General features: G+C 44.9%; 1 protein-coding gene and 1 long non-coding RNA gene across 6 annotated transcripts in view; one reads left to right on the top strand and one right to left on the bottom strand.

Annotated features, from left to right (window-relative positions):
• The window catches only part of TRPM8 (transient receptor potential cation channel subfamily M member 8), a 92,246-nt gene that overhangs the window by 69,744 nt on the left and 5,871 nt on the right, over positions 1 to 16,631 (bottom strand). For 2 of the 5 annotated variants that reach the window (XM_086376956.1, XM_086377006.1), the window contains 6 exons: positions 13,049 to 13,205; positions 10,734 to 10,911; positions 6,811 to 6,983; positions 5,825 to 5,999; positions 4,214 to 4,281; positions 2,377 to 2,574 (listed from right to left, as the gene is read on the bottom strand). In XM_086376956.1, the coding sequence (XP_086233082.1) occupies positions 2,377 to 2,574; positions 4,214 to 4,281; positions 5,825 to 5,999; positions 6,811 to 6,983; positions 10,734 to 10,779 (660 nt within the window). In that variant the 5' untranslated portion in view covers positions 10,780 to 10,911; positions 13,049 to 13,205. Of the gene's footprint in view, positions 1 to 2,376; positions 2,575 to 4,213; positions 4,282 to 5,824; positions 6,000 to 6,810; positions 6,984 to 10,282; positions 10,912 to 13,048; positions 13,206 to 16,631 lie in introns of those variants that run through there. The other 3 variants (XM_086376952.1, XM_086376985.1, XM_086376996.1) reach the window with 3 other exon arrangements.
• LOC147374910 (uncharacterized) lies at positions 10,765 to 12,680 on the top strand. The gene is made up of 2 exons (XR_015155085.1): positions 10,765 to 11,011; positions 12,206 to 12,680. It is a non-coding gene; the product is annotated as an uncharacterized LOC147374910 (long non-coding RNA).

Here is a 16,631-nt window from a genome sequence, read left to right on the forward strand (position 1 = left end):
CTCTCCCTTGATTGGCTCGGGGTTGGGGAGTGACATAGGCAACTGACCACTTTGGCTGTGCCCAGCCAGCCCCTTCCCGCTTCTTCGTTGGGATCTGCTCCTTTCAGGGTGCTAGTGCTCTAGTGTCAGCTGTCACTACGTGTCGCCTGACAGCGGGCCGGCAATCCTCCAGGGCTGCCTCTGTCTGGGTGGGTTCCTCTGTCTCATCCAGGGGCTCAGCACAAGGAGGTCCGTGGTGGTTGCACCCCTAAGCCGCATCTTTCAACTCGGCCTTCATCATCAATGACGCTAATATCACTCTATTCCCCTCAACTGGACTTGAACAAGATACAAGCAAATCCCAGCAAGAACTTTCACAGAAAACCACTAGCTTTGCCCTTTTTAGCAAAATCTGCGAAACACAGATGTTGTAGGAACATCACATGGGCTTTTTTTGGAAAGTGCATCATTCAGCAACAACAGAGACTCTCGGGTATAGGAAGAAGATGCAGCTGCCATCTTCTGAGTCTTAGTAGTGAGGCTTAATCCAGAAAGGACTTGTGTCCTGATCACTTTGATCCTGCCGCACCTTCCCTGGATCATCACCTAACTGCCCAGGCAGGTGAAATTAAATAAAGCCAAGAGGGTCTCCTTGTTCATTAATTTAATACCGCGTACTGGTAGCCTAGACAATGGGCTTGATTCTTCTCATTATTTACAAGAATTTGATTTGTTCATGCTTGCTTTAAATAGTGACAAAGACCAATACACACTACTCCATATAAAATAAACAAGGATTTACTGTTTAGGACAGGGAACTACATTCAGTATCTTGTAATAATCTATAATGAAAAAGAATCTGCAAAAGAAAGTTACATATATATGTAACATATATATATAGGGGGCTTTCCAGATGGCCCTAGTGGTAAAGGACCTGCCTGCCAGTGCAAGAGACTTTAGAGACAAAAGTTTGATCCCTGGGTCACGTAGATCCCTTGGAGGAGGGCATGGCAACCCACTCCAGTATTCTTGCCTGGAGAATCCCATGGATAGAAGAGCCTGGCAGGCTATGCTCCACAGGGTCGCAAAGAGGACATGACTAAAGCGGCTTAGCATGCATGCACATACATATACTTTTGTGCCTATGTATATATGGGCTTCCCCTGTGGCTCAGTGGTAAAGAATCTGCCTGCCAATGTAGGAGATGAGGGTTTGATCCCTGGGTTGAGAAGATCCCCTGGAGAAGGGAATGGCAACCCACTCCAGTATTCTTGCTTGGAAAATCCCATGGACAGAGGAGCCTGGTGGGCTACAATCCATGAGGTCACAAAAGAGTCAGACATGACTGAGCAAATGGACACAGCATATATATATATATGAATCTCTTTGCTGTATACCTGAAATGAACACAATATTGCAAATTAACTGTGCTTTGATAAAAGAAACAACATAATGACAAATGCCACCAAGAACAAGATTGTCTTCACTACTCCAGGATTTCAGTTTGCCAAATTTGACACTTCGAGGTTCTTCTATAATGAAATGCTGCTGAAATACCAAGTTAATTAAAGAACTTATAAAAAATATTTATACTAAATTCAACCTTTCACTCTAATGATGAAATGGGTTCCATGATTAAAATAACTCTTGCTGTCTACATCCTGTTATTTCCTTTATGGCAAACTTTCCAAGTGGAAGCACACACTCCTAAGAATACCCAAACATGGAAGGCCACTTTCAGATGAGCTGATGGGAACGTCCCCACTCCTGCCAATGTGAACTCTATCACAAACTGAACAGTCAACAAGATGAAAGTCATTTCAAGTCAACACCAGTCATGATTCAGAGAGAAATGTGAGAAAGCACAGCACTATATTAAAATACAGGCCAGAGATATTTCAATCAGTACACATTTCTTACACATTTCTTACATGATCCAATAGGAAAGATGAGAGATTGTGAATGAATCACAGGCCAGTTAACTTAGAAAGGCAATCTTTCTATAGTAACAGCTTCTCCACTAGACACAGATTCAAATTAGAATCTGCATTCCTAAAACATCATCACAGGGATTTCACCCCCCACCCCCCACCCCCTCAGCCCCCACTGCTGATACGAGACACAGAAGCATATCATCAGGGTATGAAAGAAGGAGTATCAGCTTTGAAAACAGGCGGACTGGAATTTAAGCCCCATCTGCTACACCTTATGAGGTATGGAGACTAGGCAAGTCATTTAATGTATGTGAGCTTCAGTTTCCAAGGAAAAACCTGTTTGGGCTGGAGTGCAGTTTCCAAGTCCCTGAGAAAGTATAAACGCCCAGAGCTGCTAGTAGAGGTTGGCAGTGGCGGCGCCCGCCCCCTCCCTTCCCATGAACTTGCCCCCCCTGCAACTCACCCATCTGATCCAACTCTCGGTCTCCTCCTCAGGCAGCCGGGACACCGTGCGAGGCAAGAAGCGCACCAGCTTCTCCTTGATGATGGATGACGTCAGGACATCCTCCACCTCCACCAGGCTCGCGATCACATCGGCAATCTGCCCCGAGCCTTCCACCACCACGCAGGGGATCTTACTTTTGACGGAGGTATTGATGGCCTGCGAAAAGGGAGGTAAGAGTCGACCAGAGGATCAACAGAACCCGGCCCGGGGCCGAGGCTCTAATCAAACTGATGAACAAATCATATGGACACATCTCTGCACTGTATCCTTCTGTGGGAGTAGGGGAGGTTCATTTTCAATCAGAAGCAAACCAAATACTTGCAACCGTTTAAGAATCAAAAATGTAAGCCAGTTGTCTTACATCCTGTGTTAGTATCAAATTCCATAGTAAGGACATGTGCAGCTGGCAAGTTTTCCATAAATAAGTGCTTCAAAATATCCCTCTATACAAAACTGATCATTCCAAATATTGACATCATAGATTTAAATGACAACTCTTAAGATGGTACCCAACATTGTCATTGATGGCTTATCTGCCAGAGGTGAATAATATGCATAGATTTAAGGCATGAAAATACCTTCCCAGAAGCTGGCACACTTTTTTGACTCACATATTTCCCTCCTCAAATAATTTTCTTTTCTCCTTTTATGAAAAGAAAAGAAAAATATATTTGTTTTCTGGATAAACACATACCACAGTTTTATTTCCCCAATAAAAACCACAGAGACCAGCATAGGGAAATCGGGTCTTAAGAATTTTAATTACTTGACAACTAGACAAAGTGATGTACATGTGAGCACAGCCCCTTCCTTTAGCCAGGAGTGCTGTCTCCCTTACAGAAGACGTTGCCCATAGAGTGTGGAGCCTTCATCAGATCAGGCTGGGATCCATCTTCACCTCCCTACCTGAGCCAAAGGTGGGTGTCAGGGCTGTGCTGGGGCGGGAGTGAGGGTATAGGAGAGTGAGCTGAAGGATGAAGAGCTCAGTGGGTAGTTTCTCTTCCCTTTCTCCTCTCTCCTGTAGCATCTGTGGGTTGTGAATTGCCTGAACAGACTTTGAGGGAAATGCTACAGAAATGTGATACTCTAGACCGGCAGCACCTTGCTGGAAACCTTAATTCTAAATCTAAAATCTGAGTGATAATAGAGGCAACCATCTTCAATTACTTTTTCTCCATCTCTCTTCCTCTTTAATGTGACTGCCTCTTCAAGCATTTCCATACTGACTATTTCACACTGAAAAAAAATCTCTAATTTTTCTCTGAAAAGTCTTTCCCTGAAAAATCTTTATTTAATAATGTTTTCAACAGTAGGTCTCATAGAAGGTACAATAAATACCTGCTGATGAAGGAATAAACGAATGGATCATTGTTACAGAAAATAATAAAGAGAAGCATTAGATTATGATTCCAACTAACTCTGCCAGAAATTTCATGTAATTCTAAGTGTGTGTGATCACAGGGTGGCCATGGTTTTCCAACATACGTGTTGGTTACCATTCCTGAGTCTTGTGAGTTCAGGTCAAGCCCTTCTATTTGGCTGGTTGATGGCCAAAGCCAACAGTAAGGACAAAGACTATTCGTGTTGCTACAAAGTCTCTTCCTAAATCTTCTCAGCTGAGGAGACAACATAAGTCTGTTAGGGCAACAGGCTGTGTGATTGGAAAAATGCTACTTACTTGCTGTAGAAAAGAAAGCAACCAGATTAGTTTAGGTGAGCCCCCAAAGCCATGAAAATAAAAACTGGTTGAGCAAACTTGTTGACCGATCTTCTAGAAAACCAAACCAAGACTCACTTTCAAAGTCTCTTTCCCACCTCCTTGGGCAAAACACACAATGGGGATCTTGCCACCGTAGTTGGAATCTGTAAAATATAAAACATAAAATATATTTTGGGCTCATCAGAAATACCCACCTACCTCAAGGGAACTTCTGCCCCTTGAGCCTAGGGTGGGGGTGCTGGCTGCAGACCTAACGAACCTGACAATCAGTTGATCACAGTGGATCATCTCTGGGCTCCAAACCAGCAGTAGCATGACATGAGTCACATTGCATGACATTTATTTAAAATGCTAAAGTCTGTGAATGATTGACTTTTGTTAATAAATATTTTGGACTGCATGGAGATCAAACCAGTGAATCCTAAAGGAAATCAGTCCTGAATATTCATTGGAAGGACTGATGCTGAAGCTGAAGCTCCAATACTTTGGCCACCTGATGCAATGAACTGACTCATTTGAAAAGACCCTGATGCTGGGAAAGATTGAAGGCAGGAGGAGAAGGGGAGGACAGAGGATGAGATGGTTGGATGGCATCACCGACTCAATGGACATGAGTTTGAGTAAACTCTGGGAGTTGGTGATGGACAGGGAGGCCTGGCGTGCTGCAGTCCATGGGGTTGCAAAGAGTCGGACACAACTGAGTAACTGAACTGAACTGACCTGAATATATTAAGCCAGGTTCAAATTTATCCTGACAATAATTATACTTTCACTTATTTGCATAATCTATGCATGAAAAATTTGCGTAACAACGTGTTTTCTCCAGAGAGATGACTGCATATACAAATGTCTTCCTCCACAGACTTCCCATTGAGAAAAGAAAAGATTGAGATTATCTCCAACAAGTCTCTGTGATGGAGACTGTCACTAGATGATGTGGTAATCTGGTTCCACAACAGGACACATCTCAACACCAACATCTCAGCAGTAGGAAGACATTATTTATCACTTTCCATAGCAAATAAAGGCTTTCATTCCATGGTTGCATTTTCCCCCTGAAACCAATGTTTTAGGAGGTTTTGGTTGGCTCAGTGGTAAAGAGTGGGAGACACAAGTTCAATCCCTGGGTCAGGAAAATCACTTAGACAAGGAAATGGCAACTCATTCCAGTATTCTTGCCTGGAAAACTCCATGGGCAAGAGGAGACTGGCATTCTACAGTCTATGGGGTCACAAAAGAGCTGGACGGGACTTAGCAACTAAACAACAATGGTATAGAGAAGTAGCCAATAGTCAAAGAAGTAAATCATCTAACTGTGAAGCTAGCGGGTTGGTTTTTTATCACTTCTACTCTAGCAAATCCCATTGCTTCATCAGTGCAATTTTATACCCTGAATTTTACCAGGTCTTAAATGTTATCAAGCAGAATGGACAGCAGGTCTCTTTATTGCCAAGCCAGAGTGGGACAAGGCAGCATTCATCAATGTTCTAGCACACTGGAGGGTACGTATCATAGGAGCAGAAGCATTTCTAGTATATTAAGAAGAGATACAACGGCTCTTCTTTGGCAGTAGAGCATCTGATAGGATGGGTTTACCACGCTTCACTCAATAATTGGAGCTATTGTTGATGCTGCTGCTGCTTTTGTTCATATGTTTTTCTAACGTCCCATCTCGTAAGCACTGACCTTGAATCGTGCGCTCAGAGATGTACTTCTCCAGCTGATTCCGGAGCTTTGCCTCCACTGTGGGGTGCCCATGGCAGCCGTTGTCCACGAGCAGCAGGTGGGTGTGGTTGTTGTCCAGGATGTACAGAGGGTCTCTCTTGAAGTCATCCATAATGTACTGAGCTGAAAAATATCCCTGAAAAGCACACAGCAACTTGTTTTTGAGACTTGCTTGTTGGCCAAAATGCCTGATGACATCTTTATGGGTTCATGAAAGGCTGACTCTTTGGGTTCAACTATATTGATGCCTCTTTCCAGATTCCTAAGTGCAGAAGGGTCTTAAAAATCTTATAGTTCAGGCCATCATTTTAAATATGAGGAAATGAAGGTTCAAAATAGTTGGATCACTTGCCTATTGTCACATAAATGACCGGTGGTAGTATAAGAATCAGATTCCCAATCCAGTTCTTATTCCATCACCCTGTGCTTTTGTATAAATTCACTGAAACTGATAGCATTCAGGAAAGTGTGTGTGTGTGTGTGTGTGTGTCCAGACATACATATTTGTGTGCATGTGGATATGATAGAGGTAGATATTGATATACACATATTTGTCTAGAATCCATCATATGCCAAGACCTATGCCAGGGTCTAGGGATTAGAAAATGAATAAAATGAAGTCTTAGCTCTTGAGGAGCACATAGTTACAGGATTATGAAAAGGAGTAATTAAACATATACTTTGTCATAAGACTTAGTACCAGAGAATAAAAAACTAAAGAACTGACTCTAACAGGATTTGCTGGGAACAAATTTTCATGAACAAAACACATCTATCGGTAATTCCTTCACAGAACCGCTTTGATTATGTCATCCTTGTTTTTAATTCCTGAGGTTCCAAAGGAACCTTGTAAGGCCAACTTCCTACAAGTTGATGGCATCCCAGAGCCCCATGCCAGGGCCACTCTCCCCCGTGACCCCGCAGACCTCCTCATGTCCTGCCCGTACCTCCACATCACAATTCCTGATAAGGGTGTCCCTGTTGGAGACCATGCCCCAAGCGGCGATGCCAATGGCCACAATGTTCTCCTCCGAATTCCTGCTAATGGTGTTGTCTCTCACCACCTCCCCAATGAACTTCATCAGCCCATAGTGGGTGCCTCCAGTGAGAATCCAGGCACCTGCCAACAAGAGAGGAGAACAGAGGCTCTGAATAAGTTTTTCATCCTGTGCTCAATCCCTAAAGAAGCCCCACCTGTGAGCACCAGGACCCAGCATCGCTGGCCACACTTTGGACTATGTTCAACCTAAGACACGGACTTAGGAAAGAGAAGAGGATGTCCGAGTGTCTAGAGATGCCGCTTAAAAAGATACAGATTCTAGACCCACTCTAGACTCACATCATCAGATTCTCTGGGAAGTGGGGCCAAGAAATCTGTCCCTTTAATCATTTCTCAGGTAAATCTTTTCAGGGCTAATAAGCACCTGCCCTTAGCTGTTGAGCAAGTTAAGCAATGTCATCATGGAAAGTGGAACGCTCTGCTCCCACACCTCCCGCCCCATGGATCTGGAGTGATCTTCCCAGCAGGACCCTGGTGCCTACCATTTAATTTTGGGCTTCCCTAGTGGCTCAGATGGTAAAGAATCGGCCTGCAATGCGGGAGACCTGGGTTTGATCCATGGGTCAGGAAGATCCCCAGGAGAAGAGAATGGCAACCGACTCCAGGATTCTTGCCTGGAGAATCCCATGGACAGAGGAGCCTGGTGGGCTACAGTCCATGGGGTCTTCTAGCATGACCCTGGTGCCTACAATTTAACTTTAAAATTGCACAAGCTTGCACACTGGTGTTTGAAGGTTTTTATTTGATGATCTTTGCAAGGCCAAGAATTTTTCACAGTTTTGTTTTCAAAACTGTAGTAAACAAAATACCTAAAAATATGACTTCACATAATAATGGCATCTAAAGCTGAAAATGTGCCTAGGCCAGTGTGCCACCCAGGCAGGAATCTAGCCTGAGGCTTGGCCACCAGTCTCCCTGAATTCTGAGGAGTCCTGAGGCAGCCCCCTCCCCCAACTGTTAGAAAGTCCTTTTGTTCATTGTTGTCTCCATTCTCCAATTTTGTTACTGACTTCCTGACAGGGAGCTACTTTAGTCATCTCCCACAGAAAAGTCCTTCCAATATTTTACGGTAAATGTGATGTAGTCCCTAGAACATTCAGATCCCATTCCTTTGGCCAGTTCTCACAAGATGTGAATTCCAGACCCCCTGGCACCCAGTCTCCTTCCTGCAGACAGATTTCAGTTGTCAATACCCCCGTTTCAAATGAGGCAATAGGAGACAAAGCAGCTCTCCACGTGGCTGACCCAGAGTACAAGAAGACAATGAACCCCCAGCTCCGCCCATTCACTTCATCTAAGAAGAATCCCGGCCTGGGCACTTCTGTCTGCTTTGTTCTACTCTATGTATTCCCAGTACCTAAAACAATTTCTGACACATGGCACGCATTTAAGAAGTATTTGCTGAAGGAATGTATTATGTATGTTCGGGTTTAGTGGTGAGGAAGTCAGCTGCTGGGTTTCATAACAAAGTATCTACTGTGGTCCCATCTGGTTGATCAGGAAATTAAGAATAAATACGGGGAGAAAGCAGCCTTTCTTCTTGATTTTAAGAAAAAGCATATTTAGAATAAGACATGCTACCTTAGTTCTGTCAACTAATATTCTTAATAAAATTGTTTTCAAGGGACTTCCCTGGTGGTCCAGGGGTTAAGTCTCCAAGTTTCCACTGCAGGGGGCAAGGGTTCAATCCCTGGTCAGGTGGGGAACCAAGATCTGCATGCTATGCTGCATGGCCAATAAATAAATAAATGTAAAAACTGATGCCCAAAAATCCATGATGAAAAAAATTAAGTTTTTACAATCTTAGTATTAGATAAACTAATAAAATAAATATTAGACTTTGATAAACAGAATCAAATCTAAAGGAAATATCAGTCAAGCTCAAATGAAAGGAATTCTGGAGAGAAAAAAAAAGTTGCCTATAGTCTTCAAAAAGGTCCTGAAAGGCCAAAAAGATTAAAGAACATTTCCAGAGGAAAGAAAGCTTTTCAGCATTCAATGATATGAAAAGCTAAATGGATTGGAATCCAGGTGGAGAAAAAAAACAAAAAACATTTTTTTACTCTGAAGAACATTGTTGGGATAATTAGCAAAATTAAAACAAGAACCTTTTGTTAGATGACTGTATTGGTCGGTGTGAACTTCCTTGGGTTTGAAATTTATACCGGTTACATGAGAAAACAAGCTTGTTCTTCAGAGACATGTGCTAATGTGTGTGCTTAAGAGCTAAAGCTCATGATACCTAAAATTTACTTGCAAAGGATTTTTTTTTTTTTTTTTGGCTATTGCGCCCCACGGTTTGGGGGATCTTAATGCACTGACTAGAGGTTGAAACTGTGCCCTCTACAGTGGAAATTCAGAGTCCTAACAACTCTTACTCCTTGAAAGAAAAGTTATGACCAACCTAGATAGCATATTGATAAGCAGCCAACAAAGGTCCGTCTAGTCAAGGCTATGGTTTTTCCAGTGGTCATGTATGGATGTGAGAGTCAAGCTGTGAAGAAAGCTGAGTGCCGAAGAATTGATGCTTTTGAACTATGGTGTTGGAGAAGACTCTTGAGAGGCCCCTGGACTGCAAGGAGATCCAACCAGTCCATTCTGAAGGAGATCAGCCCTGGGATTTCTTTGGAAGGAATGATGCTAAAGCTGAAACTCCAGTACTTTGGCCACCTCATGCGAAGAGTTGACTCATTGGAAAAGGCTCTGATGCTGGGAGGGATTGGGGGCAGGAGAAGGGGACGACAGAGGATGAGATGGCTGGATGGCATCACTGACTCCATGGACGTGAGTCTGAGTGAACTCCAAGAGTTGGTGATGGATGGGGAGGCCTGGCATGCTGCAATTCATGGGGTCGCAAAGAGTCCGACACGACTGAGCAACTGAACTGAACTGAACTGAACCACTGTATGAGATGGTTAGATAGCATTACCAAAGAGTCAGACACAACTGAGCAACTGAACAAGAACAAAACTCGATTAACAAGAACCTGGGCAAACTCTGGGAGATAACAGAGGACAAGGAGCCTGGCATGCTGCAGTCCATGGGATTGCAAAGAGTCGGCTACAACTTAGCAACTGAGCAATACCAACAATAACCACTGGACTACCAGGGAATCCCTCAAACGATTTTTAAAATCATAATACGAGAATATCTAGAGAGAGGGAGAAGACAAACATGAGAAATTGTTAACAATTGGTGAATTTAAGTGAAGGCTGTACAGATATTCACTAGATTATTCTTACAAATCTTCTGTAGGTTTACAATTTATCATAACAAAAAATCAAAAAAGAAAAAAATAAGCAACATATTTCAAATAACAAAGCCAGGGTTCTGTGTTTTGATCCCCATCAGACACTCACCTGGCGCTCACAACCTGCCAGGCACGGTCACTTTTTCCAAAGCATATTATTGGTCCCCAAATGAAACAGCAAAAATTAAACTTTCTTTTTTGATTGGCCAGAATACTCTGAGTGTTTTATGTAAAAACGACTAAATGAAAACTTTAGGTTAAGAGAAACATGCAACTACCCACATGCAATTTCCTGAGCTCTGATTAAGGAAATCCTCCCTCCCTCCCCGACCTCACCCCACCCTCCAGAGTTCCGGATCTGTTTCCTCATTTAAGGATCTTGTTTCTAATTAAGATCAGGATTAATCATACAGCCCTAGAGTATCTGCAGTCTTGCGCATGAATGGTAGAGGACAATTTCGTTCAGTCTCTAAAGACGTGGCGCAGCCTGGACGGACAAACCCGCGGGCGCCACGTCCCCGCCCGGGACGGTCCCGTAGGCCACCGCGGGACCCGCGCACCTTTCGACTGCGCGATGTAGATTAGGCGGCTGAAGATCTTGCGCATGCGCGGCTTTAGGGCGAAGTTTCTGGCGCCGCCAGTCACGGAAATGACCAGGTTGGGTGTTTTCAGGTGCCAGTGCTGGGTCAGCAGCTCGTACAGCGTCTCCGCGTCCGTGTCGCAGGACAGTCGGATATACTGTGGGGAAGGACAGAAGCATCAGGATCCGCAGGCGCTCTCCTGATGGCGGGGGCGTGGCCCAGTCTACCTGTTCCTTTGGGAGGGGAGCGCATGGCAGGTGAGGAAGGTCCCCTTGGGGCAGTGGAAGGGGACACCCCAGCCAGCTGGAGAGCTGGAGACTTCATCCCAAAGGCAGTGGCGCACCCGTCAGGTGTTCTAAGCAGAGTAGAAGCCAGAAGGGATTTACATTTTTGGGAGCCCTCCAGCAGGAGTGCTAACTACAGACTGTGAGCCAAGACAGGGGGGGGAGGCAAGACAGTGGCAGCCCATTCCGAGACAGAGCCCTTGGGAAGAGACAGAGTGGACAGAGGAGAATTTAAGGAAACTGTTAATAATGGCCAACTGAAAACGGTCACCTGCCATCTGCCTCTGAAAGGGGAAATATTAGTCGCTTAGTTGTGTCCGACTCTTTGTGACCCCATGGACTATAGCCCGCCAGGCTCCTCTGTTCTTGGAATTCTCCAGGCAAGAATATTGGAGTGGGTTGCCATTCCCTTCTCCAAAGGATCTTCCCAACCCAGGGATCGAACCCAGGTCTCCTGCATTGCAGGCAGATTCAAGCCCTAACGGGACCTACAGGGAGGTCGGTAGGTGGCAGGGGGAGAGGAAGAAGAAAGGCTTCCCTGATGGGGAATCAAACCCGGGCCGCGGGGGTGAGAGCACCGGATCCTAACTACCAGGGAGCTGCCTTTACAAGGATGCAATCAATCACTGTCATCAACTGACATTCCACACATCATGAAATGAGTTCAGGGTGGAGATCAAGAATGAAACTCTCTGTGCTCTGGGGAAAACCCACAGAACTGGGCTTCAGACAGTTAGGTATTTTCAGCATATTATATGAGCCCAAATTTTTGCATCTTCTCATATCTACAAAAGCACTAAAATCGTTCATGGAGACATCTGCTTCTCATGACTAGCAGCAAGCATCTACCAAAGTGGGTGCCTGACTGCACGTACCCCCTTCACTGAAATCATAGGTAACACTGACCTTGCCCCCCTACCTCTTTGGAGCAGCTCCTCAGAGCTATCTGAGATGCTGTCTCCTTGGCTATAGTCCTCATTTGCCCCCAATAAAACTTAACTCACAACTCTCACATTATCCTTTTTGGTTCCATTAAACAGCTTTGTAAAATGCTGTGTAAGAGCCTGCAGTGTGGGTGTGCAAAGGAAAATGTCACCTTATTCAAGACCACATTTACTGTCAAGAATGTCATATGCCAAACTAAACCATAAATGCATTTGTCTGTAGCAGGGAGGGTCAACGAGGATATCACATGAGCCTGCGCTGTGCCTGGAGAAAGGACACTGTATGACAAGCCAGCCATCCTGGGTCACAGGCCAATATTTCCAGAATGAGCCAAGCTCCACGACCACCATTGTCAAAAGCCATCTTGTTTGTCAAGAGCCAGCCTGCCCCTAACCAGCCAGCTCCCATCTCTATATTAAGTAACACGTGTACCATATAGAACCAACGACTAAACGCCAACCCTTCCCTTAGGAATTTTCTTTGTCCTGAGGCTATAAAAACTGGCTGCAAGCCCACAAAAGCATCAGCTGTCTCTTGAAAACACCTCAGGATTGGCCTGCTGGTCTAATAGCATCTCCGGCTCTATTCTCTCTTTGGCGGTCATCTCTCCCTGGTCTGTCAGAAAGCCGGCCTGCTGTCTTTGCAGCACCTCTCACTACCTCAGTCCTTTGTTCTCAATGAATCCTCTCTTCTAAAATATTCTGTGTCTGGAAATTCTTTTCCAGCCCATGCCCAGACAGTCATAACATTTGGTGGCCCATATGGGAACTGAACCCGCCACCTTGGCGTTACCAACACCTTACAGATGGAACTCATTCTGCTCTTTCCTCGCTACTCACTACTGCCTTAACAATCACCTGAGGAGTGTTGCCACAGCACGTGATCTAATCACAGCGCTTGATTTTTCACAAGATTTATCTTTTTCTGCAATCATGTTTTGGGTGACAACCCATCTCTTCTGCTTTCATACATACTATCAGACAATTTGAAGTAACTCAAGGTACTTCAGTAACCTACCATGTTAGCATATGGATTAGCTAGTTCAAGTAGAAAACCATCGCTTACCTTCCCTTTCTTCCCCTGAGTCTCAAACTGAACATCTCCAAAAGCATCGGTGGGAAATTCCTTGGTATGTTTCTTGTAATTCCATTTCTCGTTTTGGTTGATCTGGGTGCCTTCTATGTGTTGGTTCTGGGCGTAGCCACACTTGCACACATTCTCCCTGAGCAGGAGGATATTGACAGGAAGGAACAGATTTCATTAAACCTACTTTAATGTTTCATCACGTCTCGTAGACCACACATGATTAGCTTAAATCAACACAAAAAGAGATTTTAGCATCACATCTAATTTCCAGACTGTTTTCATCATCTCGGTTGTTTAAAAACTATCTTGATGTTTTATCCCTGTGACATGGAAGATTCAGGCAATACACTTCACTTGCATCTCCACTGAGAAAGAAGAAAGCAGGAATGTAGGGAGGCATGGAATAAACGACAACAGAGAAGACTTCTTGAGCCTTCACACACTCTGGCCATAGCCCTAACTATTCTAGATCCCAGCCACTTATCTCTCAGGTTCTGCAGGGAACTTCCTTTTCTTTAGAGTAAATTTCTTCATTTAGGTTAAAATAACCTGGGTTCCTTGTAACTGAAAGTCTTAAGTACTAACACTGTGTATGTGTGTGTGCACAGGAATGTTCAGTCTCTCAGTAACATCCGACTCTTGCGACCCCGTGGACTGGAGCCTGCCAGGGTCCTCGGTCCATGGGATTTCCCAGGCAACAATACTGGAGTGGGTTGCCATTTCCTGCTCCCCAAGATCTTCCCGACCCAGGAATCAAACCCATGTCTCCTCTATTGCAGGTGGATTCTTTACCACTGAGCCACCAGGGAAGCCCAGATCTTAATTACTTTAGGGTATAGAAATTATCTGTATTGATATCAAAACATTCTATATTTTCTAGAGTTATAAAAATTGAGCTAGAACCTAGAATCCAAAATCACTCCTCCACCAGTAACCTTGCCTCTTTTTTTGGAACAGGTCTTTCAGGCATCACTCAGTTTGGCCAAGAAAAATTTTAAAAAGTCAACTGGACTTGATTGCAGTTGCTTTAGGCTTTTCTCTGACTAGCCCTGGGGCACTTCCTGAGCTGAGGCTGCTCCTGGTGGTTTCAGGATCCTCCCCACTGTTGTGGTCCAAGGTGGCTTCCTCCCCTCTCTCTTTAGCTGTTTCTGTGCCACTCTCCTTTGGGGTCCTTCCACACCCACCCGAGTTCATTGCAGGACTGGGGAGGGAAGCCCCTGTCCCATCTGTCTTTGCTACAACTGAAGAGTGACTCTCAAACCCTTTTCCCTTCCAAGAATAGGGGTGTGTTTCGGGTGACCTCGAATGAGAAGCTTGTCTGGCTCCATCTTGATGATTGGGTTCAGTTCAGTTCAGTTCAGTCGCTCAGTTGTGTCCAACTCTCTGCAACCCCATGAACCGCAGCACGCCAGGCCTCCCTGTCCATCACCAACTCCCGGAGTCCACGCAAACCCATATCCATTGTGTCGGTAATGCCATCCAACCATCTCATTGTCTGTTGTCCCCTTCTCTTCCCGCCTTCAATCTTTCCCAGCATCAGGGTCTTTTCAAATGAGTCAGCTCTTCACATCAGGTGGCCAAAGTATTGGAGTTTCAGCTTCAGCATCGGTCCTTCCAAAGAACACCCAGGACTAATCTCCTTTAGATGGACTGGCTGGATCTCCTTGCAGTCCAAAGGACTCTCAAGCGTCTTCTCCAACACCACAGTTCAAAAGCATCAATTCTTCTGTGCTCAGCTTTCTTTAGAGTCCAACTCTCACATCCATACATGACCACTGGAAAAACCATAGCCTTGACTAGATGGACCTTTGTTGGCAAAGTAATGTCTCTGCTTTTGAATATGCTGTCTAGGTTGGTCATAACTTTCCTTCCAAGGAGCAAGCGTCTTTTAATTTCATGGCTGCAATCACCATCCACAGTGACTTTGGAGCCCAGAAAAATAAAGTCAGCCACTGTTTCCACTGTTCCCTATCTATTTGCCATGAAGTGATGAGACCAGATGCCATGATTTTAGTTTTCTGAATGTTGAGCTTAAAGCCAACTTTTTCACTCTCTTCTTTCACTTTCATTCAAGAGGCTTTTTGATTCTTCTTCAGTTTCTGCCATAAGGGTGGTGTCATCTGCATATCTGAGTACCAATGTACGTAAATTGGTTTACAAATGGAGAGGAGGTGGGAAGAATGCTAGGAAGGCGTTAGGAGCATAGATACTTGGAGGAGGCACAGAAGTGACAGACAAGGGAGATAGAGAGGATTAGGAGAGAGTCAGGATGCTAGTTCTACCCCTTGGGACAAGTCAGACTCCTACAGAACTACACTGTTAATATAGTAGCCGCTAGCCATGTGTGGCTATTTAATTTAATTTGAAAATTCAGCTCCTTGGTTGCACTAGCCAATTTCAAATGCTCATATGGGCTGATGCAGATAAAGAATATTCCCATTATAGTAGAAAGGTCCATTGCACAGAGCCCATTACAGCAAAAGCCAAGTTCTTCCTGTCTCTACCTAGAATCCAGGATAGCTGAGGCAGTGAGAACTGAAGAGAACAAACCCAGATCCAGGGACCTACAGCCTCGGGAGTGCCAGGAGGCGACCCCTAACTGGCAGCAGTGTCTCAGAGGGTACCCTCAGCAACAGGGGCCATAGTCAGGCATCACTCTCCCGTGACCACACAAGAAACAGACATCCGAAAGGGGTTAAAGAAGAAAAACATGAATGGTCTGGGCTTAGCATATAAGGGACAACTCTGGGGAGATTTGCAGTAGCTTACGTCAGCTGGTGTGCCAAGCAGCAGCAGGATTACAGTATCACTGTTACCAGTCACTTCCCTTGATGAGTAATTTAGATTACACAGAGCATCCCCGCTGCCGATAGACAGATGAAAATAACAAATATGAGGAGTTAAAAAGCTTATGGAGTCTTGACTCTGGTCTGTAACCTTGGGTCTCCTCTGAGATAGGCACTGGGAGACCCCGAGGTGTTCCTGTCCTCAGCTGGTGTTGTGGAGGGTGAGGGCTACTCACAGCAAGTGCCTTCGTTTGGGGTCAGACCTGAGCTGCAGTCAGACACCATCAGCTGGGCAGTTGTAGATTTCCCTATCCTCCATCCACTTCTGCTGCAGCTAGTAGAAACACCCCGTCTTTCCTTTGAGGACCCATCCTTCCCACACCAGGTCCATATGGACACAACACCCAGTCAGTCAGTTCAGTCACTCAGTCGTGTCCGACTCTTTACAACCCCATGGACTGCAGCACACCAGGCTTGCCTGTCCATCACCAACTCCCGGAGTTTACTCAAGCTCATGTCCACTGAGTCAGTGATGCCATCCAACCGTCTCATCCTCTGTCGTCCCCTTCTCTTCCTGCCTTCAATCTTTCCCAGCATCAGGGTCTTTTCAAATGAGTCAGTTCTTCGAATCAGGTGGCCAGAGTATTGGAGTTTCAGCTTCAGCATCAGTCCTTCCAATGAGCCAAGACTGGCCAATTACATATTCCATCACCTTCCCAAGGATTAGAGCTGGTCCATGGCCCATGCCAGGCCAATAAGAGCCATGAACTCCAAGA

This window comes from Bos grunniens, chromosome 3, assembly GCF_055505025.1.
Source record: "Bos grunniens cultivar Pamir isolate PY7600 chromosome 3, Bosgru_T2T1.0, whole genome shotgun sequence".
Taxonomy (NCBI): domain Eukaryota; kingdom Metazoa; phylum Chordata; class Mammalia; order Artiodactyla; family Bovidae; genus Bos; species Bos grunniens.